Consider the following 27,282-nt stretch of genomic DNA (forward strand, 5'->3'; position numbering starts at 1 on the left):
GCCATCTGAGAGTCCTTCTAACGAACGTTCTGAGCTCAACAACTGTGCATTTCTTCCTCAGATCATTCTAAATAATAATAAAAAAGCTTTACGACCCTGAGCATTTTCAAGGTTGTGCATGCAGGAAAAATAAACTCTGCCTCTGCATACACACACTCAACTGCATCAGTTCTCTGGTGTCCGTGATTTTCAGCTGAAATCTGTTAAGTGTCTGTTAACAGATGCTGTACGCAGCACCTTTTATGTTTAACAAGACGCCGTAAAATGAAATGTTAGTCATCACATACACACACGTGCCGTCGACCGTGTGGTTTACATGATATTCAAAGAGCAGGCCGACTCACATCTGTAACAGAACACCTTGTCGCAAACGACTGCGTCAAGGAACAGAAGTAAATATTGTTAGCTGAGTGCATGAAATGCCAAAAAGAAACGTCTTCCACCATCACGTAAATGAGGTGATGGTGTTGCCCAAACATTACATGTCACCAAGCAGGATTACATTACTGAGCTATTCGAGCGATTTAGTGACTGTGGACCATGGGCCTTGAGCTAACTACAACAAAGTGTGATTATAAAGTGAGTGAACAAGTTGTGTTTGCGTGGACATCCATCCATCCATTTTCTAATTCACGCCCCAGGGATGTTTGCGTAAACAACTTTCTCCTATCTTCTATTTAGATGGACTATCAGTTTAACAGACACTAATTGATGGGAAATGAAGTTACAGAGAAACTGAATTCAATTAACTGTAGAGCTGAAATCAAACATCACGGTAACATTGTGAAATATTTCCTATGAAAGATTTGTATGAATCACAAAACAAGTCTGAAAACCCGTTTCCAACTTTGTAATCTTTCTTGCGATACGAACTGTATGCTGGAGGTTCTTGGTGTGTGTTTGAGGGCGAGGTTGATGAGCAGGTACAGTACTTTGCCAGCTGAGAAACCACGTCACAGACGTGGCAGAGGACTAAAGTGATACTGCCCAATCAAAAAGTCAGGGATGATGTACTTTACGTCTGGCTTTTCAGTATCAGAGATGCTTTAACTTGCATTTAAACAGGTTTCTTGAAGCAGATTGCCTTTAATATACAGGCTCTGCCTCAATACGCACCATATGCTTCTTTCAGTGGAAAACTGAATTACGGAACTGAACGATAAATTTAACTCTCTTTGCAGTCCTCCTATTTTCGGTCATCTGTGTTGACCAAAAGAGGGAGTATTTTACGGTAAGCCTGGGCCTCCTGCTTTGACATGGGTAGTAAATTGATAGCAGGAGAAGTGGAGCTGAGTCAACAAGCAGAGCGATGCAGGAGAGTGAGATTTTTTTTGGGGGGGGGGGGTTTGGAGGAGTCTGTGCTATTACTCTGGGTTGCTGGCTGCTGGAGAGCAGCAAGGAAATCCTGGAAGCTGTAATCTTTACTGGAAGATTGTGCTGTGACCTCTGCTGTGTGCGTCACAGAGAAAGAGGGAAGCTGTATTTGGTGTCCTTCACCTCCTTGCAGCCAAAAACCTAACCGCTCGCAGGCTTTGAGAAGACTTTGCATCGCAAAGAGAGACTTAATAGTCGTCAATGAAAAGGGTAAAGTAAGGACATCATAAACAGTGGCAGGAGAGTTTGTAGATGTGAGAAATGACAGCGTAGGTGTGACATGTAGTGTTAAGAATGGAAAAGGGTGGAGACAAGAAGGGAAAACATCAAATGACTCACTATAGTTTGTGTTCACAGGCAACGTAGCTTGTCTTTCACTCTCATTTCCTCTTAGTCCACCTTTGTCGTCCTCAGTGCATAATGCATTTTCCCCCACCCCGCTCCCTCCGTCACTGAAAAAAAAAGCAAATCTCCACTTTCAATTCTCCATTTCTTCTCTTCCCCCTCCCAGTCCTTGGGTTTGTGTTCTTCTCTATATGTTCGTTCGCCGCCTCAGCAGACCGGTTTGCTTAATTTCACAATGGGAGCCAGGCTCAAAGGTTGGCGGACGCACAAAGGCTCTGCTTCTTTACTAGGGGGCCGCTACGAAACTGAAGGAGGGTATTGTTGGGAGACGGCGAGCTCATGCATTGCATCAGCCCAGACATGCATGCAAAAAATGTGTGCATGCAAAATGAGCATGCAGACACATATATGTTGCACAAAAGAAAAGAAAATGCATCCATGCAAGTTGTTTGTTTGCATCCATTTGTCAGTTTCTCTTTAAATAACCCAGTGTTGATCTCATACATACAAGAATGCAACAGACACACTGTGAAAAAGAGTCCAGTAAACTGGGTCACCAAGTGACATTTGTGTGGATCCATTTGTGTGGATCTATTCTTTTTTTTTTACATGTCTTTACTTCCTTATAAAAGGGGATGTTTTTCCTATAATGATTAATAGATTAAAAAGAGAGCTCTGCACCATTTCCTAAGGACATTTTAGACACGTGTTGAAATGCGCACTGCCTGAATCTGTGGAAACATACAAGATGTTTGTTTGGAATCCCATGGAATATCCACTTTAAAAGGCTGTGTACATGAGCGTGTGCAACACCACCACGGTATATATAATGCTGTGCCTCTGCATTTTGGTGCACTTATTTCCTCAAAGACATTTGCAACACAAAATGTGTTTGTCCCTCTTTGTGAGAGTAAACACAGCTCCACTGTGAGTGCAAACAGCTCGGACACAACATCCATTCTGCGCTACTCAGTGAGTTGCAGTTTTTGTGTAGAAACAGAGAACAAATAAAAAAGCCTTTCGCTGCAACGTGAGTCTTTTTTTTTACGCCGATGAATACGATCAAGATAACCTCAAGCCGCCATCAGAGCTGCTTTCCTTTTCATAGTGTAGCTAATGTAGGCAAATATGTGGTTTTGTGGTGAAGGAAGCCAATGTATTTAATGTAGCTTCCTAAAATCACCCATCTGCACTTCATAGTGTATTATATCACTGCTCACCCTGAGGCAAGGTTCAATGATACACCTCTTTTCTTTGAGATGACAGGCTTGACAATGCCAGGCATGCAGGACTTAGGTTGTATATAACTCTTGCAGTTTTTTTTCTTTCCCACCCCTCTGATGCACTGAGTCTTTCACTTTGTCAGATGATTTCAGGAAATGTCAGTGCTGGGGAGGGACTTCAGAAATCCTCCCTCAAAAAAAAAAGAAAAGAAAAAGAAAAAGTCTCTTTGTGAGATGAAAATGAAAAAGAAGAGGCTTTCGGGCTACAGCCAAGAGGTTTAAGGTGCGACGACTCACATGTCCAAACTGTACATAAAAGTTTTTATTTTGTGTTTCATTTGTGAGGGATTCATTGTGCCGTCAATAAACTTCTATTGAGTGTAAAAGCTTAGAGCCTAACATGAAAACTCCTATTTCATGTATCACACAATTTTAGATGAACTGTTGGGCTACATCTGTGCCTCAGCGCAACCTTCTTCTCTCTCGTCCCTTCACTTCATGCATTGAAATTCCATTCCTTCAGTTTAGGCCATGAATGAGGCATTCTGCATATCCATGGTGACCGCACCGCAGACTCTATGGAGTTTGCATAGAAATGAGAAGTATTAATGAAAGAGTCGTACAAGGACCCGCACACACTTTTCTCTCCATATAGTGTGCCAAAAAGCACAAACATTCCCACGTGACAGCAGTTTGATCCCTCCCTCGTCGGACTCACAATAGCGCGCTGGTGCACCTCCACGCGCGCGCATTCGCCGAGTCCACGGTCCACGGTTCAACCTCACTCTAGGGTTTTGTTAACTTTCCGTCTTAGAAGACGTTGTGTTACAGGACCCACTCTCTTCTGCCGGAACTTTTTTTTTTTGCACTCAAGGGAAGAAGAAAAATACTGCCTCTTCCTCAAATGGGAATTATATGCGCGCGTGAAACTTCGGTTCACTTTTCTGCTTTGTGAACGTCGGACCCGTTTCGCTGGAAACATGCCGGAGCGAATAAGCATTTCAGACTTTGTGGTGCTGACAAACGAGGATTTGTCTTCGCCTGGGACTTCCAGTTTTCAGTCCAAAATGAGTGACTGTCGAAACACAGTTTCAACCGTGGAAGAGGTGAGATAAGTGGCGCGGGGAGGCGGTTATGCGAAACTCTCACCTTTTTGTCTGTTTACCTGTTCACATAGGTTAGGTTAGCAGTCTGTAGGTCTGGCAGGAGACGGGCTTCAAACACCTGCATAGTAGCCGTGTTTTAAGCTTAGGCAGGATTTTTAAAAACTTTTATTTTTATTTTTACGGTAATTTGAAGGTTTATGATAAGTTTTACATTCCTATTATTATTATTTTTCTTCATTTTTGATGAGAGCTGTTGAGGGTAAACTGAAATCTTTGGCACTTACACAGGTGCAACACCAAATTCTGTGACCCATATCATTTAGTGACCTGAAAGGGAGTCTCAGCAACAACTTTTTTTTGTTTTGTTTTTTGAGGATAACAACAATTATAATAATTGCCATTGTTTTTGTATCATCTCTTTCGCAGCCTTATAAACATGGTGGCACAAATGGTCACACATTTTAAGACCTGTAATTTGTGGATTTTGTGGCCTGTCAGATTGTTTGGCTCTACAAAATATACTGAAACTCTGGTGAGAGTTTTGCTGCTGTACTAACAGATCTATATACTAAAGTTGTATAACTAACAAAATGCGTGACCTTCTCTGAAAGTATCTTTGTAGCCTAACGGCCTTTAAAGTTTATGGTCATTTCTAAACACCACGTTACAATTTTTGGTGACACCTTTCTTGAACAAGTATTGCAGCCAAAATGACGTAATTGCATTTGAAATTTCTGTCTGGGTCACTGTGTCCATCTCAGCACATGGTTCTCTGAGTTTTTCTAGCACATAGAGATGCTGCCAAGTGTTTTATCAGCAAAAAAAATTAAACAAAGGAAAGCTGGGAGTTCATTATGAAAGCCTGTGATGTGCTGATTTGGAAAGTCCTCCTGTTAGAACATGGTTCTGAGCTGTTTGGTTTGACAGTTAATTACAGTTTTTCACCATTCCTATCAGGCATGTGCATGACTTTATATCCCGCACATACGTTTGTTTTCTGTGTGAAGTGCAGACTGAAATTTAGGCCGGTTAAGAGCACTCATTCTGATTCATTGTAGACTTGTCTGATTCAGCAGAACAGTGGAGGTTACTCGAGGTAATGTTGCATTTGAGGGAGTTTACTTGGCGTTGTCCTCAGTCTCGTGGGAGTGGGACTAAGATGGGACACAAACAGAAAACATATGTCACAGCATACTTGCCAGAAAGAAGTGTGACCTTTTGACAGAATTAAGTCGTGTGTTTGTGATTCTGAGCGTGCACTCGCATTATCGACGTTTGCAAGCTCGTCCGTGAAGGCCAATTTATGTTTTTTTTTTTTCTTCTCTTTGAACTGGTACTTTGGCTCAAGGCTTATTTGAGCTTTGTGTGTTTGTTTGAAATGTCTCCTCCCAAAGCCACTCAGGCGAAGGGAAGAAACGAAGGGAGGTTGCCATGAACTCTGCCTTAAAACAAATAATACAAGTTGCACACAAATCTGTCGTTCCTTGTCTGTCTGCCTTGTGACGAAACGTTGTGTGCTGTGTTCTGCTGTAGCCTAAGATGGATTCATGTTTTTGGTTGGTGTCGCATCAGTTTGAATCACCAAGGATTTTTCAACTCAAATTGAGAACCTTGCATAATTCTGCCCAATTCAGGTACACAGTGTCTCCTCATGTAGTGGTTGTTTAATGGCAATATGTCAAGGGGAACACTCTGAATATCTTGGTCTGGATATTCTGATATTGTATCGATATTGAACATTGGAATCGATATATGCCTTGCCCACAGTGCAAGGACCGGTAGAAATGGAAGACATTCAACTAAACTGAGAAGCAGACTGTGAAATCCAGGCTTTATAAAGACAATACTTTGAGGCAGCTGTCTGATGCATTTATCTTTGGCTTATGTCCTTTTTTTTATGGACACGACATACTGGAAAATGCATAGTTGAAATAGCTATCCGGGGAGCGTCATTATGGAATTCTACACATGTGCACACAGACAGACAGATGTAAGTGCAGCAAACTCTTTATAGATAGATATGGTTATTATGTTTAATCTGGTCAGCCAGCAATTGCTTGATTTATGGCAAGGGTAATGTGTGGGTATGTGTGTGTGGTTTAGGGCAGCAAACATTGAGACAGAGACACCATTTAACCCCCACACACTCAGCTGCTTGTTGCTTATTTGTCCCGATTAGAGGCAACGATTCAGTAAGATAGAGAGTAATTAGGAATGATTTTAGCTTCCTTTGTAGCTAGAATGGGCTTTATGAACAGATTTAACATGCTGATGTGAAATACTGCAGGTTTTCTGTTTTGTAAGCGTGCCATCAAAAGTAAACATCGATCGTATTCTGGTAAGTCAAAAATTCTAAAGTATGCTACCAGCATCAGTTTCAGCCAGACACTCCCTCGCAGCAGGTATACACAACCCAGCATGCAGGCAGAATTAGTGGGCGAAAAAAAAAAGGTAGCTTCCTCAACATAAGCACACTTATAGGCGGAGCTTCAATTCTATGCACTGGATTGTTCTTTGACAGCTTGCCATGACAAATGGGCGGGTTGTCTGGGTGTCTCTGTTCCCCAGTGCCCAGATTTATTTGAGAGGCTCAACAAATGCAACCTGTGTCACTGACAGCCAAAATAACAAGCAGAAAAACAATGGTGCTGCTACTCCAGTGTCCACTAAATCACTTTCCATTCACTGACTTGAGTGTCCCAGAGCGCAGGATCCATCCTGCCTGTTGGTTAATGAAGTTTCAGGGAGGGGACCTGACTGGGAAGGATTGGGGTGTGGAAACATGTGACGAGGCATAGTCTCCATTAAGTCAAATCACTGGCTTATTAAAGTTATTTCTGGTGTCATGTAGGTGGAGTTCCACAAGTAAACTTCACTGCAACTAGTGGCTCATGTGAGGGCAGAAAACCCAGGATGTATGTTTGTTCATATTCAGTAAAGCCACTTAACTGCATTATATCCTTTTGTTTGTTGTATCTCCTCAGCTTAAAAACCCTGTCGCAACCTGAAATGCTGCAGACGACAGTCATCACTGACATAATTTTGGGGTTTTCATGACAGTGCAAGACAGACAATTGTTCTCTGGGCAAAACCTGTTTGTCTTAGTCGTACGCCGTGAGAAGATTAAGCAGACACAGTTTCTCAATTGTGTTTCTTATGTTGCAGTATTCTCTTTGTTATTTTACCAACATGTACCGTAGTCAAACATGTAATTCCTATTTTTTTTAAAATATATATATTTCACATGCCTGTCTTTGTATCTCTGTGTCATTGCAGTCTCTAGAGATGGATAACACAACTCTTCAGAGGATGAAGAAGATGATCAAATCCATACACACTTCTGGACTCTGTAAGTGTCAATATAATGCTCATTTTAAGCTTCAGTCTCTCCAAAGTAGACCCCATGAAAGAATGCCTCAAATTTGAGCTGTTTTCCCAAAGTGCAGTTTGTGAATGCACTTTTTACATTGGTATATTCATAGATATTAAGAGATTACTACAGAAGTGTATTGATGCAGTACTTAAGTACATTAGAACGTCTTCAGTAAGAGAACAGTGCATACTTGGTTGCTTGTTTTCAGATAAAGGTCAGTTTTTATTATGGCAGGATATGCTGTTCAGAACACGAGGGAGCGTCAGCATAATTCATTGTGTGAGCCTCATCCAGATGACATCATCAAGCTGGACAAGGCAGTGGTGTTTATTAAAGAGGCCCCTTGTTATGGGACAACGGTGCGTGGGATGAGTGATTGTGTTTATGTAAAACACAGAGAGCATGGTTTTGTGGTGTCTGCGTTAAGGTAAATGGCATGTGTGGTTTCGCCAACAAGAGTGTGTTCAGTGACCTAGCAATCCTCTAGGTCAGATTGCTCTCTGAGTGGGTGTGCATCAAGCAGATCTGTGTAACCGTTTCTTGCCATTAGTCTATCGGATGTGAGCGTTTGCCTAAAAAATGTGCTGGAGAACCGCATATCATATCCTGAAGTTGTTTTTCTGAACTTTGGTTGTGAGCCTGCTTCCCATTTCGAGGATTCAACTCATAGTTTTTAGTAAAATGTGAGTCACTGAGCCAGCTGCACAGAATAAGGCAACCAGATACAGTCAGCAGCACTACAGCATCTGCAGAGAAGTGCTCCATCATTACTACCATTCTGCTTTCCTCCCCTTTTTTCTACCACTGCATGTAAGTAGAATCATATGGGTAAGTTCCAGTAATGTGGCAATGGGAGGCCCATTCCTCACTCATTATGTTTGCTGGACGCCTTAATCAATCCCGATGTTAATCCAAGATGGGACAGTCTGACTCATGACATAAATAGACAGCGGTATAGGCAAGCCTCTCCATGCTGGTCTAATGTTCTGATTACTGTGTCCCACATTCATCCACACACACACACACACACACGTAGTGAGATATTCTCTGCTTTCATTTTCTGTTCCCATAAACACTAAGTACAAGTTTTCTGCCAAGATGCTGTGGCTTCTGAGCCTGTGTGTGTTCTGGCACAGCAGTCAAAGAGTAGAGTTTCTTTGGTGGCATCTGGCAGCTAAAGGTCAGCAGTAAAATCATCCTCAGTGACTCAGCTGTTGGTTGTTTGTGAGTCTTGTGCATCTTGTTGGTTCTAACTCTTTTTTTTTTCTACATGAATGTGCAGCTGCAAAGGTTCACTTTTCCTTCTGCCCCTGGATTTCTTTCTTCTATACTATACTGTGGATCTGCAGTCCTTAATTAATTCCCACTTTTGCCGTTGTACAGATTGACCTGTTTTTGCTTTTGCACCACTTAGCACAACTGTGTCAGTCTGTCATCCGTCTATCGTCTAGTTAATGTTTTTTATACTTGTCTTTAAGTGGAAACTGGAGCAGAAGCTTTTTATGCTTATATCTGGTTTTGTCAGTTTAGTCTACAACTGACATACGTTTCCACACAGTATTTTCCATTGTTATTGCAATGAATTGTAAGAAATGCACATAATTATTGACTGAAAATCACAATTTCCTTTTCTTCATTTCAGCCACAAGTGGAGTAAAACATTGTTTAGTGCAATCTTGGCCAAAGTGATGCTTATCCTTTTTTTTTTCCATCAGCCTCTTTCCTTATGAATTCAATGCACTTGAAACCCACTAAGGTCATGACCTTTGGTAAAGGGACTTATAAGCCAAAGAGAAACATGGGTCTCTATGTGCTTGTCTGTCTCCTGTGTCAAGAGGGGTGTAAACCAGTACTAATTTATCCCACATGTTTGTCTGGTTGAAATATCCCCAAGGCAGCAGGACAAGTCTGTCTGTCTTTGTCAGATTTTCTCCACTTCTAATTTAAGAGAGTCTTTTTTTTTTTTTTTTTTTTTTTTTACTGTCTGCATTAATACTTACAGTCTAATTGTCTAATTGCGTTGCCTTTCAGCCCATGTGGAAAACAAGGAGCTGTATATTGAAGTGTTGGAGAACCTGGGGAATAGCCACCTGACCCAGGACAACAATGAAATCTCCACAGGCTTCCTCAACTTGGCTGTGTTCACCAGAGAGGTCACAGCCCTCTTCAAAAACCTGGTGAGGGCAAAGAAGTGGAGATGAAAATGGGAAGAGAAAGGAGAGAGTTCCTCAAATGAGCTGTCTTTACTAGACGACTCAACCACATACATGAGGAAATTGGGGGATTTATGATATTCACAATGCAAATTCAAATCGTGGCATAATCGGTAAATGCACAATGCGTTGAGGAAAGGGATTTTCAGCAGCTGCATGTTTTGGCCTTTGGCTGGGGCAGTCCGGAAACCCCCCATTGATAGTCGCTACGCCGAAGATAATTCATCCCAGACCTCCATGTGTGAGTCAGCACACGCACACATTTGCCGTACGTCTCACACACTCCCTCCCGTGCATCAATCAGGGCCTCGCAACGGAGACCAGGCCTAACAGATGGGAAAAGTAGTCCCAAAACACTACAAGAAGGGTGATTTAAAGAAGTCTGTTACAAAATCTGCCTTGTTCTGTTCAACGTGCGTATGAGCAAACATGTATTGACTGATTCCGTTATGTGTTGACACTGGGAGTTTCTCTGTGTCAGAACTCCATGTATTATCTATCAGTTACCTCAGTTTTTGGATGCCATCCAAAACAATCCGGCTGGTCTCCGGCCCACTGTGTCAATATCTGAAGGTTAGCTCTGCCGCCAGATCATGGAAGTGGTTAGACATTATCTATGGAAGGAGCAGAGAGCAGCTTGGTTATAATTCACCAGAATGGTGAATGGAAAAGACTGCTGGAAGTAAATTTGGATAATGGTCAGCTGGAGACACATGGAAAGGATTAACCCTGTATACAGCAGGGCTGCGTGCCAAAATAATCATGCAATTGACTTACATCGGGGAAATCGGTGGTAATAATGTATTACCGTAAAGTACAACCTGTTGGTTGTTTTGTGATTCATTCGTCCAACATCCACTAATGAGTTAACGTCGTCGCCATTTCAATCTGGAATTGATCTCGGCTCAGAAACTGTAGAAAAACAATTCATTAACGGGATTGCATCATGAGGCCACGTGGTGTCCAAGACTGGTAGTGCTGCGATTTATGACTCACGTGTGAAAAAAATGACTGCATCACCGTGTTTTAGGGATGCTCATTCCACTTCCCAGAAATGCACGGCTACTGTGAGATACCGTAAGTGTTGTAGAACCATTTGTGTGTGTTTAAATGCTCATTCTTAAGTTGATGGGGACCATCTGTGATGCTATGTGGGATGTTTTGTATTTTTTTTTTCACTCATCGCTGTTTTTCTACATGCTCTAGGTGCAAAACCTCAACAACATCATGGCATTTCCTCTGGAAAATGTGCTGAAGCCTGAACTCCGAGACAGCAGATTGGTGAGTCTGGATTTCATCACAAATTGTTTATTTACTGATGAGACTGCTGCTGGCTTTACTTGTGTTTTAATTGTGAATGACTTGTTTGATGTTAGAAAATAACTGCCTTTGAGGGAAAATTCATCCTATTTGACATTTGAAAATAACCTTTGAGAAACTGTTCAGTTGTTTAACGTTATGTCTGTTCATGGACTGATTGGCCCGAGGGCCCAGAGAGTTAAGGGATCACCAGATCTTTGCCTGCAGTCTCTTCCAGAAAGAAACACTAAAACAGTGTAAAGACACAGAGAAGTTGTAAATAAATGTACTGTAAAGACATGCAGACAATTATGAAACATATGCAAAATCACTTCACATGATATGGCTTTGTGATCTGTGGTTGTTTTTGTTTCTTACTCTCTGATTATCGTGCTTCTTTTTGAGGGCCTTTTTTGCTCCTGCACCAAGGAGGCAGTTATTTCACAATCTGTCCCTGAGCTCAGCTGAGTTTGAATATTTAATTCATGAACAGAGAGACGTACTGTGATTCTTTTTATTTTTTAATATTGTCAGTTGATATTGAGTAACATACTCAACATACTTATCATACTATCCACAATGATTGAAATACAACAATCTAGAGTCTGTTTTATTGGGGGGAGGTTCCTTTTTAGGAAGATAACGCTGTCTGTCTGTGTTGTAGTCACTGCTTAACTTTCTAATACATTGGATAATGTGAGGTTATTTATGCAGATTTAGTAAGATTGAGTAAGACGCAGCTATGTTCCAGTACTGAACTTATCTGTCTCACTCAGTACTTGGTCTTTTGATGGAAGTAATAACAGGCTAATGCTTTTGTAAGCTCCCGTCACTGCCCTGTCTTTAAATAGCTGATGCCACATCTGAATATTACTTCATTATAACTGTTAGGGATGGTGAAGTGCCTCTGAAATCTTGTTAAGCCAGATACTTCACAAGTAATCTTCTCTTCTCTTCTCTTCTCTTCTCTTCTCTTCTCTTCTCTTCTCTTCTCTTCTCTTCTCTTCTCTTCTCTTCTCTTCTCTTCTCTTCTCTTCTCTTCTCTTCTCTTCTCTTCTCTTCTCTTCTCTTCTCTTCTCTTCTCTTCTCTTCTCTTCTCTTCTCTTCTCTTCTCTTCTCTTCTCTTCTGCAGGAGCTCAAGAAACACATGGAGAAGAGTTGGAAGGATTACGACATAAAATTGTAATTTTTACGTCTGTATGTTTGCTCTTCACACAGCTGCTTATTATGAGGTTGTAGCAATGTTCTGCATCTTTAAGTCTCATTATTTGCCAAAGAAAAATACCCCAAAACAAAGCGGGATAAAACAGGTGTAATTGCTTTTTCTAACTTTTTACTGAGTCACAGAAGTTGGTCTAGCAGCAAAAGTTGAGAGGGTGATACTTCGTCCCTCATGGCCATTCTCCATTACACTCCTGTGAAATATATCTGAGGCACCTGCACTCCACAGCTATCATTTGATCTTCTGACCATGGTTGAAAGTGTTCTGTAATCCTATAAAGAGATTACTGCGCTCTCTTATTATCTTTCATTGAACTTTGGAGATCTATATGTGGAAGAAACTTTTGTTAGCCAAAAAAACAAAAAATGCTATGATGGAAAGCTCACCACCAGGACAGATAGTTGTGACTCACACTATGCATGTAAATGGATTAGAATAGCCTTCTTGTTGTCCTTGTTTATTGACTTTCTGCTGTCCACCCATCAGGGGGAAGCAGGAGAAGGAGAGGAAGGAAAAGTCCAAGCAGCTGGGCCTGATCAGGTTGGAGGGACCAGATGGAGGGGAAGACATGGAGAGAGAGCGAAGGATCTTCCAGCTGCAAATGTGTGAGGTGGGGGATTAGTGCCAGTCATAATACCAAATCCCAGACACTTCTTGCATACTTGCAGTCGGCTTTATTTAGTTCACATGGGTGGTCTGCCTTGTGGATACCATATTCCATCTATGCTGGACAGGATGCCCATGGCCATTTTCTTTTGTGGCAATCCAGAAATTTTATATATATATATATGTGTGTGTGTCGGAAAGTAAAATATTAACTTAATTTGATTTAATAAATCTTGGAAGAATTCTAGTAGAGCTTATAGCCATTAGGAAGTTTTACATTTTATAGCCAAAAAACCTGTTTTAAAATTTGTAGGTTCCTTCCAACTGTGGAGAAATGCACCAAAGGTGATGTTGCATACAGCTGGTGTGTGTCTCTGTTGAGTATTTTGGTGCACATCTAGCTGGAGAAAACCCTGAGAAAAAAAGTGTTCCAATCCTGACTGAGACCAGCTGTTGAGACCAAAAGGAGAGGCAGAGAAAATGGAATTTCCACTTGTTGCAAGCCATCCCAAACCATCAGTCTCCGCCGCTGTTTCCCCCCCCCCCACATGCATACAAATGCTCAGTAAAACACACAGAACCATGCATGAATATGCACAGAAGAAAAACACTTCAGCTGCAGACAGACAGATGGATTCAGACTGCGTTTAATGGTGCAAAGACATTGTAGTCACTCCTTCCACACAGAGCTTAAACTTGTGGGGTTTTTGTTCTGTTTGTGTGAAGCCTTTTTCCGCTCTCAACGTTCAAAGTTCATTGACCGACCAGAGTGTTGAAATAACATAAGATATGCTAGAAAGTATGCAGCCACACACTAAAAACATGCTCAGAATAGAATATTAAAAGTGTCTGATACATGTAACATTTTGAATCTCATTTTCATTCAGGTTTAATGTTTTTGTGCCTCAGTCTGCAGATCTGAAGCCATTCTGAGTCATTTGTGTTTATGCTTTTAGTATCTATTGAAGATCCAGGAGCTGAAGGTGCGTCAGGGTCCTGATCTGCTCCAGAGCCTCATTAAATATTTCCAGGCCCAACTCAGGTCAGTCTCAGCCAACAGTACCTTCTATGTCACAAAGCCACTTTGTGCTCGGTGTGAAATGGAGGTTAAAAAAAATATAAAAATAAATAAGAAAAGTTCTTCCTGGCACATAAAGCATGTGGATTTCATCTCCAGCTTTGGTTCCTGTCTTGGTTTCTCTTTGGTTTTTGCCTCTTTTCACAGTCTCTTATTATTAGTGTTGTTAACCATTTACCCGTTTTATTCATGTTAGGATTTATTTTTTTCTTCATGTGGGAACAGAGCTGCTTATACAGCTCCAGCATGTGATGTTTTTGTTGGTGAGGACTGGGATGTTTGAACCAAACTACCATCATTACTCAGCATTTGTCCTCTTTCTGGTCTCAGTTTCTTTCAGGACGGACTGAAAGCTGCAGAGAATCTCACTCCCTTCATTGAGAAACTTGCTTCTTCAATTCACACGGTAAACGTCAACTGCAAAAGGTTTTTCCTAGTCATGATTAAAAGGTCAGAACAGTGTTTTCTCTGTATATTGTCCTGATTATCTCCAACTGATGCTATCACAGGATGCCTACACATGCTCATGCCATTCCTATTTATGTTATCTTAGCCCCAATCCACTCAGCCCACACATCCACTTTATCTGCTCCCATTTCCTATGATTGTCATATCTTGCTTAGTCTGAAATATACGAAAAATGCTCTTTCTTCTTATTGTCACTACAGCCCAAACCTCAGGCCTTCTCCCCAGCTGTAATATCCCCAAAGTGAACCCACAGGCAGAAAGGGTTCTTACAGTTTTCCCCCCTAAATGCCTCCTCCTGTTTCCAAAAGACGGAGCTGAAAGATTCCTTAATTTTCATACTTTCCTTAGTGCAAACCTAATTCTCCAACCACTAGTCTCCAGTCTGGTTTCCACTCAGCACAACATTTGCCTTCCTCCCTTCTCTGGGTAGAGCACTGGAGAATAACTGTTAAGTGTGATACAGGGAGTGTTAGAGGTTTTTCTGGTTCTTCATGGGCAGAATACAAACCCGCTCAGACATGCCAGAACTCAGCCTCAAGAAGGAAATTCAGGTCAAGTCTGTGTTACGATTCCCAGTAAAATTGCTAAAATATTTCAGTTAAACCAGCTGATGCTGCATGTGAGAATGGTCACTCTTAACATGAAAAAAAAATAGACTTCTTAAGATTAAACATCCAAAGTTGAGCTCTGGTTTGCATTGTTTAAATAAAACAATGTCCACACCTAGAACAAATAAAAGCATTGTATATGACCCAATGATCATTGGAGAACATATAATATGCTAACCCAAGCCCTTCCAACTTATTTGATGTTTTATTTTACAACTTTTTATGGTGCTTGTTGTAGATGCGTCTTGAGCAGGACGAGGAGGTTAAACAACTCACTCAGTTGAGGGACTCCCTCAGATTACTTCTGCAAGTTGAGGGGAAAGAGGTATGTGTATTTCTAATATGTCAAAGTCTTAACATATACCAAAAGCACGTTGAGTTCATGCTTCTTTGGTGCATAAATAAAGTGCTGTAAAACGTCCAGTGACAGATGGTTTGGTTTTCAACTTGATCTAATAACTGACCAGCCACAGTTGCTCTGTGTTGTCAGGATCTGCAGAGGTGCTTTGATGCTTTTGAAGTAATGTCCTAGCTTTGTTCCCTAAATATTTATCCCTGTTTGTATCCCAGGAGTACCTGAACAGAAAAAACTCGGGCAACGGGTATAACATCCACCAGCCGCAGGGAAACAAAAAGTACGGAACAGAAAAATCTGGCTTCCTGCTCAAGAAGAGTGATGGGTGAGTAAAAGCGTCAGCTTATAGGAAGCAGGTACAACGAGAGTATTGTAGGAGAATTCTACATATAACCACTCAGGGAGACAAGATGTGATATAATGTGTGTTTGAACCCATTTACAGAGAAGATGTTTGTCAAAGAAAGTTTTTTTTTTTTTACTTCTTGTGTGTTTTAACATTTCAAACTGATAAACAAGTTATAAGAGACAGAGGTGATCATAACCAGCTGCTGAAGAATAATGAAGAACTGCATGAAAAGGGTAGGGCAAGCTGAGACTTTGTCTGCCCCAGCTGCTCCTCATTATTGTGAGATGAAGATTCAGGCAGGGGCCCCTCCTTTGGAACTTTCTAGCAGATGGGCTAACTGAGCGAATCCAACTTTTGCATCATCCGCTCACACAAAAACACACTCACTAAACTAGATTACTGTATGATAAGAATGGGGGGATGTGCTTCTGTAGGGTGAATGGGAGGCCGGGCGAGAGTGAACTCTCCTTCGGCAATTGACAGAAAACAGAACACATTTTACATGATTCAGTCAAGATAATGAATACAGCAGTAAAGTACTGTGAAGGGTACAAAAAAACGGGAGAGCACTGTTTTATTTAGCGCTTGGATTACTATTACTCATGCCAAGAGCACATTTTAAAAATGGTTTTAGTTCACAGTGGTCTGTAAATAAATCTCTCAGGGAGATCATGTTCCATAAGTATTATAATATCTGTTTTTTCTCAATAATAAGATACCTCTTTGTTGACATTGATCTTGCAGCCTAAGAAAGGTTTGGCAGAAGAGGAAGTGTGGCGTCAAATTTGGATGCCTGACCATTTCCCACAGTACGGTGAGGACTTGTGATGATTGTTTGCTTTGTGGTCTCAACTTTTTCCATGGAAATAATAACATAGAAGTGAATCTGTATTACTCAAAGTCTGTCCAAATCCCATGATACATGGTGATAAAATCCCATTTGTTTTCAGATCAATCGACCACCAGCCAAGTTGAACCTCCTGACCTGTCAGGTGCGGCCGAACCCAGAGGACAGGAGGACCTTTGACCTGATCACTCGTAGGTTCACCTTTAACCTTTTTATCCCTAAACTTTGCCCAAGACAAATTACAATTAATGAGTAATAACGGTCATCTTCAGTGCAGCTTTCTGGAAGCGTACTTGTTTGGTCTCCACAATAACCAGGCATTATTTATGGTTAATATATAATATATTTTATTGTTGTTATTTCTGCCATCCTGCTGTCTTTTAAACTTTCGACACTCCATCTTTAACTGTGATTTGCCAACAACATGTAATCACCATTTTCCCTTCTTTATAGATAATCGGACGTATCATTTCCAGGCTGAAGACGAACAAGAATGTGTGAGGTAAACGCTGACATTTCTGTGGGCTGCATTTTAGCATTTTTAATGACACGTCAACTTACATTTTTTACTGTAAAGCAAGCTATGACAAGTCCTTCCACTTTCATATGTAAGCTGTAGCCTGTTTAGGATGAAAAAAGCCTTTCAGTGTTCACAATGTCACAGAAAAAAAAAAGAGACTGGATCAGTTAATGTTTTTATCACATAGGAAAATGTTGTCATTTGTAGTCTGGAGCTAACAATCTACAGAAAAAGGAGAGAAATGAAAGGATTCAGAAAGAAAAATCTGTCATCTCTGACCTCCTGGCCCATCTTGTTCGGGGAGGGACTTTTCTTTCTCACCACAGACGGCAAGCAAAGGGATCTTTATATGTGTTGTGATGTGGTTTCAGATGGGGGTGCATCTGTTCCCTGCCCTTCCCTTGCGAGTGGGCCTCCAGGGCTATTCTTTGATGTGATGTGTTCTGTGAGTTTAGGGGCAAAGAGAGATGAAAATGGTTTGTAAGGAAAAGTACTGAAGCATCAAAAATGGCAGATGTATGACTCAGTATGAGTCTTAGAATGAGTGAAGCTGTGAAAAAGGGAGAGTGATGGTGACTTATCATTAAACAACAGAAAACACATGCGCAGCACATGCTTCAAAACATTTGAGCCTTTGGAGAAAGAATCATTTGCTTCTTTATGGTGTCACTCATCGAATGAGCTATTGCAAAATGTGGCAGATGGCTAACATATGGAGACTATTTTTCATGTATGTGTAACTGTACTTTCAGTTGGGTGTCAGTGCTGCAGAATAGTAAGGAGGAGGCCCTAAACACAGCATTGGGAGGAGATCAACAGGATAGCGGGCTTCAGGAGCTTTCCCAATCCATTATTGCTGAACTGCGACACATGCCAGGCAATGAGGCGTGTGCAGACTGTGGGGCTCCAGGTCAGCCAATCATTGCTGATGATGATCATGAAACTATATGTGAAAATACATCAGAAGATTAAAAAAGTCGATACAAGTTTCCTTACGTGTTATTCATAAATGTAAGCATTTATCAGGTTTTTAAAAGATCGGTTTTGATCTTTTTCTGTTGTTTATCTCAGACCCGACGTGGCTGTCCACCAACCTGGGCATCCTGACATGTATAGAATGCTCTGGGATCCACAGAGATCTGGGTGTCCATTACTCCAGGATTCAGTCACTCACCCTTGACCTTCTGAGCACCTCCGAACTACTGGTACTAAATAAAGACATGGAAACACAGATTGCAAACAAAAACAGACACAGTCAGTGTGGAATTTCTGTTGTCGGGATGTCTTAATTGGAGACATTACGCAACTGTCTGCCTTTCATTGACATACCTTCATGTCACATCTTTATGGCTGCTTTGTGTGTCACTCCAGTTGGCTGTCAGCATCGGCAACACCAGATTCAATGACATCATGGAGGCAGGCCTTCCAAATGACTCAGTCAAACCCTTGCCACAAAGTGACATGTGAGTTCCTGATTGCTTTTGAATCAGTCTAATTGTTTAAAATGCATACTTTGAATAAACGTTTTATATATCTGAATGTTTCCCGCACGACCAGGAATGCCAGGAAGGAGTACATAGTGGCAAAGTACGCTGAACGTCGGTACGTGCTTCGCAGAGAAGAAGCAAATCCAGGCCGGCTGTACGATGCCGTGAGGAGCCGCGACATTACTTCGCTGCTGCAGCTCTATGCCGAGGGAGCAGACCTGGCCAAGCCGCTCACTCTCCCTGAGGGACAGGTAAAGATGATTTACAGCCACAAGTGCATTTGAAAAACTACATTTCTGGCTGAGAAGTGGCCTGGTTTTGGATTTGGGTTTGTAATAAACCCATTATATCCTGTGACAAATTTAAACTCCCAACACTCCCACAGATGTCTTGCATTTAGCGTGAAAGACAGCAACATCCTGACAGGGCCGCCCCCCCCCCCCCAGTTTGTTTGAAGCTCCACATGCTTTAGTGAGATGTTTCAAAAGTTTGGGAAACTTTAAAGTTTTGCTTTAAAGTTGTGGCAGAGATTACCAAAAAACTATTCCAACTGTTAAAAAATGTCACACGGTGCTTAACGCAGGACTTGTGTGGACAGTTACTGTATATGAAGTTTTGTACGCGTTCATCATTCATGTGGGCGGTTAGTCGGAGGCACTCGCATTTCTTTTTGCCTCTAATCTACCTTTTCCCTCCCCCTTTTTCTTTCCTCAGCCTCTCATCTTGTTCTCCCCTCCTGCTTGTCCCTTTCTAACCCGTCATCTTCTTGTCTTTAATCATACTCTAACCTCTTGTCAGGCACTTCCTGGTCAGCTTTAACGGCGTATGTAGTGTGCTTTTCTCCACTTTGTGTGTGTGATTGTTTGTTTGTGTTGGTTGGCTTTCATTTATTATTTCAGCTTTTAGGTCAGAGCTCATGTCTCTAGAGAGCAAATGAGACAGGCTTATTGAATTACACTAGCACCTCTGCCCCTCCTTTTGCATTTCACATAAACAGATCATCCTTGAAGCTTCAGGAATGTTTTTGATTTTTAACGTATAGAAAAGGGTTAAACAGTAAGATCCCCAATAGACTTCATTTTCAGTCAGTGACAGTACTGACAGTTAATTTGCAGAAACTCCAGAGAAAATACTTGTTGTGTACACTTGGAGTTTCTCTTTAAGCGTTGATAATTTGCCCTCATTTGTCTTCTTTTCTTCCTCTTTAAGGGGATCAAAGAGACCGCTCTGCATTTTGCTGTGCGTCTGCAGGAGAGAAGCTCTCTGGCGCTGGTGGACTTCCTTTGTCAGAACAGGTCAGACAAGTGGCATGATTCGTTACCTTCTTCTAAGCACTGTAGGATTGCTTAGTCAACTTCTGTAAAGTTTAACACCATCTGTCTATGCCATATGTTCACTGTGCAGCAACTGCCTGGAGAAGAGGACAGCAGAAGGGAACACGGCTCTTCACTACAGTGTCCTGTATCACAAACCTGAATCTCTCAAGTTGCTGCTCAAAGCAAAGGCAACTCTTCACACAGGTAACTTTTACTCTGTTAATTGTAATTCTGTATTTTACTATATAATGAGTAAAAAAAAAAAAAACATTCATCTTTTTTTCTTTGCTCTGTAGTGAATTCAGGTGGAGAAACGGCTTTAGATATCGCCAAGAGGCTTCAGCACGCACACTGCATCGAACTGGTGAGACCTCGTGTTCCCTTTTATAACTTTTATAAGCTTTTATTCAGATACTCGAGAACACACACTGTCAGGAACACACTGTCACACTCTGTCAGGAAGCATGTTCAACTGTCCAATACTGAAATACCTCCCAGAATGCCACTCCAGAAAGAAAACAACACATCTTCCTCTGTTGGAAATAATACCTTGAAATAACTCCCCGTGCAGTCCAGCCCAGCAAAAGACTCACTCCCAGGACAAGACATCATATCCTTATCAGGCCCCAATGTGTATCATTTAGCAACTGGTTTTATTTTCTTACCGGCCATCTGTCCGGCTAAATCAGACCTGCCTTATGCAATATCCTGTTTTATTGAGAACACCCTCATTTTACATGATGTTGAGTAGAAATTAAAAAAAGGAAGAGAAGAAAAAGAATACACAACTGTTTTTCTGTTTTTTTTGTATAATGTGTTTATTTTTTATATAATTTTTGGAATGTTTATCTTAGACTTGCCAATAGTTGGTTATAATCTGTACCTAAAGTCCAAAAACTGCTATCCAGCTCAAGCTAAGAAGCAGAAATAGGACAGGAACTGCAATCAAAGTGGCATTGAAGGAGAAATAAATAAGATTTGATGGAGTCAAGTGGGGCTTAGTTTTAGAACTACAAACTACAGATTCGGATGGCTGATTCCAGTCATTACAGGCACATGTGTATTAGTGGAAAAAAAAGATCATGTGTATGCTGAAGATTGTGCCCACCTGTCTGTGTGTGTGTGTTTTAGTTGGAGTTGGCCCAGAGTGGGAAGTTTAACTCTCAGATCCATGTGGAGTTTATGTGGGAGACACATTCTCAGGAGTTCTATGACAGTGAGGATGACCTGGATGAAAGGGTATATAACACATACACACACCGCTATCTCGCCTCTTTACTGACTTTCAGCCAGAGGCCTGTTGGAACTTTAGAATAAGTATGTTTGTGGGGTTTTAATCATTGTGGAAGAACAGATGAAAGTGAAAACTGTAGAAATGGACATTAAGATCGTTTTCACTTTTCTTCAGGGGAGCCCATTACCCAAAAACCGTTCTCCATTATCGAATGGAAGCGGAAGTTCTTCTTCTTTTGCCCGCTGGAGTGGGAGTGGAGGTAGTTCAGGTAGCAGGCCTTGCCAGACTTACGAGAATCTAGACTTTCTGTATGGAAATCCTCCTGCTAACAGTGCCCCCTCTGGATCATTAATGCCACCACCACTGCCGGCTAAATCCATCCAAAAAGGTAAGCTACTGTTTTCAGCGTTCCAATGCTAGCTCAAACAACAACTATGAGTTGTTTATTTTAGCTATGAGTAGCTTGATTCATGTTTTTCTTTTTAACTGCTTACACATTGTTGCTCTTGGTCTTTGTGTTGACCTTCACAGGTCGCTCAGACCCCCAGATATCAGTCTCAACATCGGAAGGAAACCTCCCTTCACGACGCTGCTCTAACCCCTTCTCCCACTCATCCAGTCCTCAGACACAATCAAAATCTTCTTCACCCAATACAGAGAACCACGGCCAGAGCATGAGACCCCCGAGGTCCCCACATGGGCCGGGGTCCCTCCACAGGCCACAGAGGCAGACCTGGGATGGCCATTCTAGTACAAGTTATGGGTCTCAAAGTAGTTTTACTCCAGCATCCTCTCAGAATCACATAGGACCAGTCAGGTGAGGAGAAAGCTGAACATCTATGTTGCTTTAATGCTGCACAAATGAAAGTTATCATTGACTTCACTCGAGTGAATGTATTCGCAAATAGTTCCACATTATGTCGGGGTAGTTTAAAGTTTTTCTGTGTCGCTTTCCAGTTCAGAAAAGACTACGTCGTACCGTCGCACCAGCAGTGGAGGGGGCAGCCAGGGAAAGTGTGGCGCTTTGTCTCCGAGCTGTGTGGGCAGCCAGGAGGAGCTGTACTGCAGTTTAGTGGGGAATAGTTTGATCCCAGCTCCTGCTCCAGCCCCTTCATCCTCACCTACAGTGACTTGTATTCCACGATCCCGCAGGAACGCCATGGTACAAACTCATAGAAACCCTCGTGTTGTATTCAGCCTGCAGTGCTCAGTCTTCAGCCTAGTGGATAAAAAAAAAAAGGATTATTGAGAGATTTCACAGTCCGTATGAATTTGCTACTGGCACACTGTGAATTATATGACTTGTCTCCTCCAGGTTTCTGGCAGCAGGCCACAGAAGCGTGTCAAGGCTTTGGTGGACTGCAGAGCAGTCAGTTCTGAGCAGCTTGCTTTTTTCAAAGATGAAGTCATTGTGGTCACGGCCACTAATGACCCCCACTGGTGGGTGAGTGCAACTGCAATTTTTTGTTTTTGTTTTTTTCTTTTCACAACAGCCCCTTTTCCACAGAGTAGCAATTTCCATTTGTACTCCTAAAGTCAATTATATCATTGATTGTTTTCAATATCGGCCCCTTGTTTAGTTACTTATACTCCCTACTTAATGGACTCTGCAGATTACTCTGTGGTTACCAGTAATTAGAGATTTGAGACACTAATCACTGTTAATGACAGCTCATGAGCCAGCTGTTTCGTTAGCATTGCTATCTGCTGAGAACAGTGTTCATTACTAGTTTGGTTCCACTGTAGAATTTTGACTTTCCTTATGTGCTCACATTATAAACACCGCATTACACCTTGTCTTAACAGGTTGGCCACATAGAGGGGGAACCATCCCGAAGTGGAACCTTTCCTGTTAACTATGTACACAAGCTAACAGACTGAGAGGGGACCGCACCTCTGAATCGTGGAACCTCATCACCAAGTGGAATTTATCAACAGGGGAGGACAGTTTTTTTTTCCCTGGATGTAACTCAAATTAGTAGGTTTGAGTAAACAGAGAATATTTCCACGTGAGGTTCTACTAGTCTAAGAGAAGATGTAAATGACCTACTTAGGGGTTTACTTCTTTTAAACATTTACTCATCTTGGAAATCAACAATGAAACCGAAAGCTTTCATATGTTGTTGTAAACCTTGGACCACAATCCGAAGGGTCCAAAGGTAAAGCATCGTGGGCACGGTATAATCAGCTCTAAAGTCCATTTAACCATTAATCCCATATTTACGTAGTAGATATTTAAGTTACCGATATAGATCAAGGACTTAAACATGGAGAGGAAAAAAACCCTTTTAGGCACTTTAAACTCAGAAGAATCTTCTAAAGACTCAGCAGAGCTGTAAATGTTTTCGTACCAGCTGCTGAACTGGGATGTAGCTGGTCGTTGGTCAGAATGGAAAATATCTGGTCTTTTAAATGGCAGTAGACTGAGACTTATGGAGTTCAAACCTGCCCGGTGTCTGCTGCCACCTACCCTGGGGCGTGCCTGCCAGTCTGCCTCCCAACAGAACGCCAGGCGTCTGTGCAACCCAAGGAGAGAGCTGAAACTTTGGCTCAGTCTTCATAGTCTGAGCATAGCTCACCGGCTGCAGAGAGAGTGGAGGATCCAGTTTCTTCTGGCTCCAGGCATCAGTCTCCAGAGAACCTGGAATAACAACATTGTGTTAGAGGGGAAAAAAAAAAAAAGACTCTATTCTACCAGGAAATGGCACTTAAAGAGGGCTTCTTAGTAACAGCTTCCCAACACAGTAATTTGTACAGTGAACACAAGCTTACTCACTGTAGTCATTTCAGATATACACAAGTACTCTTGGACTCAGTGTATTCAGGGGCCTTTGTGGGAGAAAGTATGTGTTCTGCCCCACGTTGATGTCGGAACCAAATACTCAAATATAACACATTTCACTGTTATTACACTCTGTTTGTTGTACATAGCTGTTTCAGTTCTTTTTTTCACATCAGTATAAAGGACAGTGTTAGTTTTTGTTCACAATTTCATGTCCTTTGATTTGATATCGCATGTTCTCTACTCTATGTTCTCGAAATGTCTGTTTAAGACGATACAGAAGGGAACAAGACAGGTGTTTACCGTCTCCCAAAACAGAAGAACACTGACGTGTATAACAGCGAAGAGCAGATTTACTTCCTTGCAATGGTGTGATATGTTTAAACAAACCAGCAAGGAGTCTGTTTGCCCGTTGCTGTTTTCTGTTAACATTTTCTGGTTCGTGTTGATGATTAAACAAAGAAACGGTGAGACGGGCAGGTTGGCAGATGGATGAGGCAGCAGACGACTGCGTCAGACTACAACCGCGAGTAGGAACTCTGTGGACTGTAAATAAATCGACTCATTTTACTGAGTGTATTTGTAACATACACATTAAACATTTTTTAATCAAGCGCTAAGCTGTAAATGAAGTGTGATATTTGTAGAACTGGCATGAAAACAAAATGTATACAAACCAAAAGAGAGACAGTCCTTGACACTCGCGTCAGAATGTGCTTCTAATATGTCAAACTTGTGATTTCTGCACATCTGTAATACTTAGTGTATTAAACACAAAAGTGGTCAAATGTAACCTTTGGACGTTTATCAAATGGATTAAAATGTAAAAACGATAATGAAAAATGCTGTAATGATTTTAATTGTGAGGTATGTGCTGATATCCCATAATACATATGATAGGGGGGGGGGGGGGTCGATACTTTCTTTTTCCTGTTATCCTCAAAGCTGTCTATTCCCTCTAATTTATATTCTCCCCTAAAGCCATCGCTCTTGGCAGTTTCCCCTGCAGGCTCTCTGTCCCTTCCAGGCTCGTTTTGCCTCCATCTGGATGCTATCTCGCACCGACCCTGCAGCCCAGAACCACCATGATGACATTTCAACCTGTCGCTTATATAATCGTCCACCCCACCAACAGCTAGCACAATAAAGCTTCATGCCACCATCAGTTTAAGTAGCCCTTATACTAATGCACACAACAAACACAAAAAGCATTCTTTGTAAAATGTTGCTTCCAAGTCATTCTGCATTATAATGTGGTCTTTGTCCATTTTTATCTTAATGGGTACAAACACACATTCAGTGCAGAAATATTCGTCAACGTTCTGCACACATGGTGGAATATTAAAGTAATCCATGAGAAGCAGAGTAAAGTCTGCAGTAATCCCTGCGTTTGTGTGATTTCCGAATGGGCTCGAAGTGTGTCTCGGGCTTATTAGTATTACTGATACAAGGATTTCCAGTTGGTGCGCATATGCTTCTGTAATCTATATAAATGACTAAAAGGTAAATGATGACATTCAAAAATTCTATCAGACAAGGTATTAAGATTCCTTTCTACATGGTAATACTGCTTTTTTTTAAAGTGAGCGACAGAACAAGCATCAGCTGAATGTCAACTCACAAATCCCAGCTTGCAATGGTGAGCAGCTGGAGGTGGGTTATATATCCAGTAATTCTGCCTCGTTCCAGGAATATAGTGTTATCTAACCTCTATTTAACTAAATAATCAGCTGGGAGCTTTTTCACAGTTTGCTCCTGTCTGGCCTGCAGCATCTTGTTACGTCAAAGAGCCGTTTTCCGCTGACCAAGCCCTGCTGCTGCTGCTGCTGCTGCTGCAAGGTGACCCCAGAAGTCCCTCCACTTCACATTCAACTGCAAAAGATATCCAATTGAGCATTTTGTGAATGCTGTCGTTAGAGAGACCGTAAAGGATTTAATTTCTTACCTGAAATCATGACAAAAAAAACAAATTCCACTGTTGTAATCCATTTATTCTAATACTTCAGCTTATTTTACAAAAAAAAAATTAAATGCTTAAAAAGATATCAACTAGTATCTATAAGTCGTACACATTGTAGCTCTGTGTTGAAGGAAATAATGCTGCCAAGAAAACAAAGTCAAGTCAATGGAGTCAAGTTTAAGCAGAAAAAAGAGAAATAACATTCATCATTTCACTTTGCAGCAGAAAGTCTTTTTTTTCTTCTTCTAAAAAGCAGGACCACTACGTCAGGTACATCAATGCCAAAATGTGCAATCGTGTATTAAATATCTCTAAATGTAAGCTAATCGGTGCCAAACCTGCAGTTACTTTTAAGCGTACAACATTTTGATTAACACAGCGTGAAATTTTACTGAACATTCATACAAAAGTGCGAAGTGGAGCTCTCAAAACAAACAAAAAAACTAAAAATGCTCTGTGCTCATAATCTAGATTCATAAATCACATCATTTATTAAACGGGTAATAAAAACATTCAAATGATGAATAAACGTCGGCAGGGTGGGTTGCTTTTGGACCTGTGATTGGCCAGCATCTGTGTCAGTAAAGGGCTGTCAGAGGTATAATCATGGAAATTTACAGTTTCTCATTGATTCGTAAATAAAACTTTTTTAGCTAAGCAACCTCAGCTAGAATGCCATCCCAGAGGTATGATAGAAATACAAGAACCTGAATTACCAATCACAAGTTCAAACAAGATAAAATGAGATTATACAGTGTAGTAAGTGTTCAGGAAAAAAAACTACAGAAACACTTGAGTAACAATCAACATTACATTCATTCTGCAAGTGGGCCCAGAGATCTTTGGGAAGCGTTGTTTTTTTCTTCTTCTTCTTTTTTTCCCCATCCATATAAAACGGAAAATGTGCAGTCCCAGCGCAGTGCATAACCCGAGTGGTTTTATATCCTGCCCAGAACAAAAAATGCTTCCGAATGCGGTCCGCGATGGTCACGAGTTCAACCATCTTCTCCTGGCTTTAATGGTTCGATTCCATTACCATCATTACGGTAAATGCCAATGCACAAAAACTGCATAAGGCAAATTAGGCCAGCTGTAAATGCAAGTCTGTAACTATATACACAGAAGCATGAATACATGTTTAAGGCCTTTGAGACCCTAGTATTGTTTGGTATTGATGTGTGCAGAGATGGCAAGCAGTGGTCACCTTGGCCGTGTGGAATGCTTATAGTTAATCAACATTCAAGGAGGAAATCTTCATGGCTATCAGCCCAGAAGAGACTTCATCTGCAGAAAACTGATCGTTTGAGCCCTTAGTGTCAAACTTAGAAAATGCCCAAACCGAACTCTAACTGATTTGCACCTACCTACTTTCTAAAACTCTGTAATTCTTGATGTCTGTGTTAAATGTGTCATGTTTTTTCTTCTCGCTTTGATGCAGGGTCTCTGACACTAGCAGCCTATCTCCTCAGTGCCCTCTGGCAATCTTGACTCGATTAAACGAAATAGAGGTCCCAAACA

General features: G+C 41.3%; 1 protein-coding gene across 2 annotated transcripts; it reads left to right on the forward strand.

Moving 5' to 3' along the window:
- Positions 1-3,680: 3,680 nt before the first annotated feature.
- Positions 3,681-24,647, forward strand: asap3 (ArfGAP with SH3 domain, ankyrin repeat and PH domain 3). 2 transcript variants are annotated; one of them, XM_072366101.1, is made up of 26 exons: positions 3,681-4,048; positions 7,325-7,397; positions 9,453-9,598; positions 10,841-10,915; positions 12,066-12,115; positions 12,642-12,765; positions 13,718-13,803; positions 14,170-14,245; positions 15,154-15,240; positions 15,486-15,595; positions 16,363-16,432; positions 16,569-16,656; positions 16,919-16,967; positions 17,738-17,895; positions 18,057-18,190; positions 18,357-18,448; positions 18,543-18,723; positions 19,682-19,767; positions 19,877-19,992; positions 20,085-20,152; positions 20,920-21,027; positions 21,197-21,410; positions 21,554-21,839; positions 21,980-22,184; positions 22,338-22,466; positions 22,829-24,647. In XM_072366101.1, exons 1-26 carry the CDS (start codon positions 3,923-3,925, stop codon positions 22,901-22,903), a joined length of 3,012 nt encoding a protein of 1,003 aa, XP_072222202.1. In that variant the 5' UTR covers positions 3,681-3,922; the 3' UTR covers positions 22,904-24,647. The 2 variants fall into 2 exon arrangements, with proteins under 2 accessions (XP_072222202.1, XP_072222203.1); XM_072366102.1 differs by having other exon boundaries at positions 22,338-22,462.
- The last annotated feature ends 2,635 nt before the right edge of the window (positions 24,648-27,282 follow it).

The sequence above is a fragment of the Leuresthes tenuis genome, unplaced genomic scaffold (genome assembly GCF_036924035.1).
Source record: "Leuresthes tenuis unplaced genomic scaffold, fLeuTen1.0.hap1 SCAF_15, whole genome shotgun sequence".
NCBI classification, from domain to species: domain Eukaryota; kingdom Metazoa; phylum Chordata; class Actinopteri; order Atheriniformes; family Atherinopsidae; genus Leuresthes; species Leuresthes tenuis.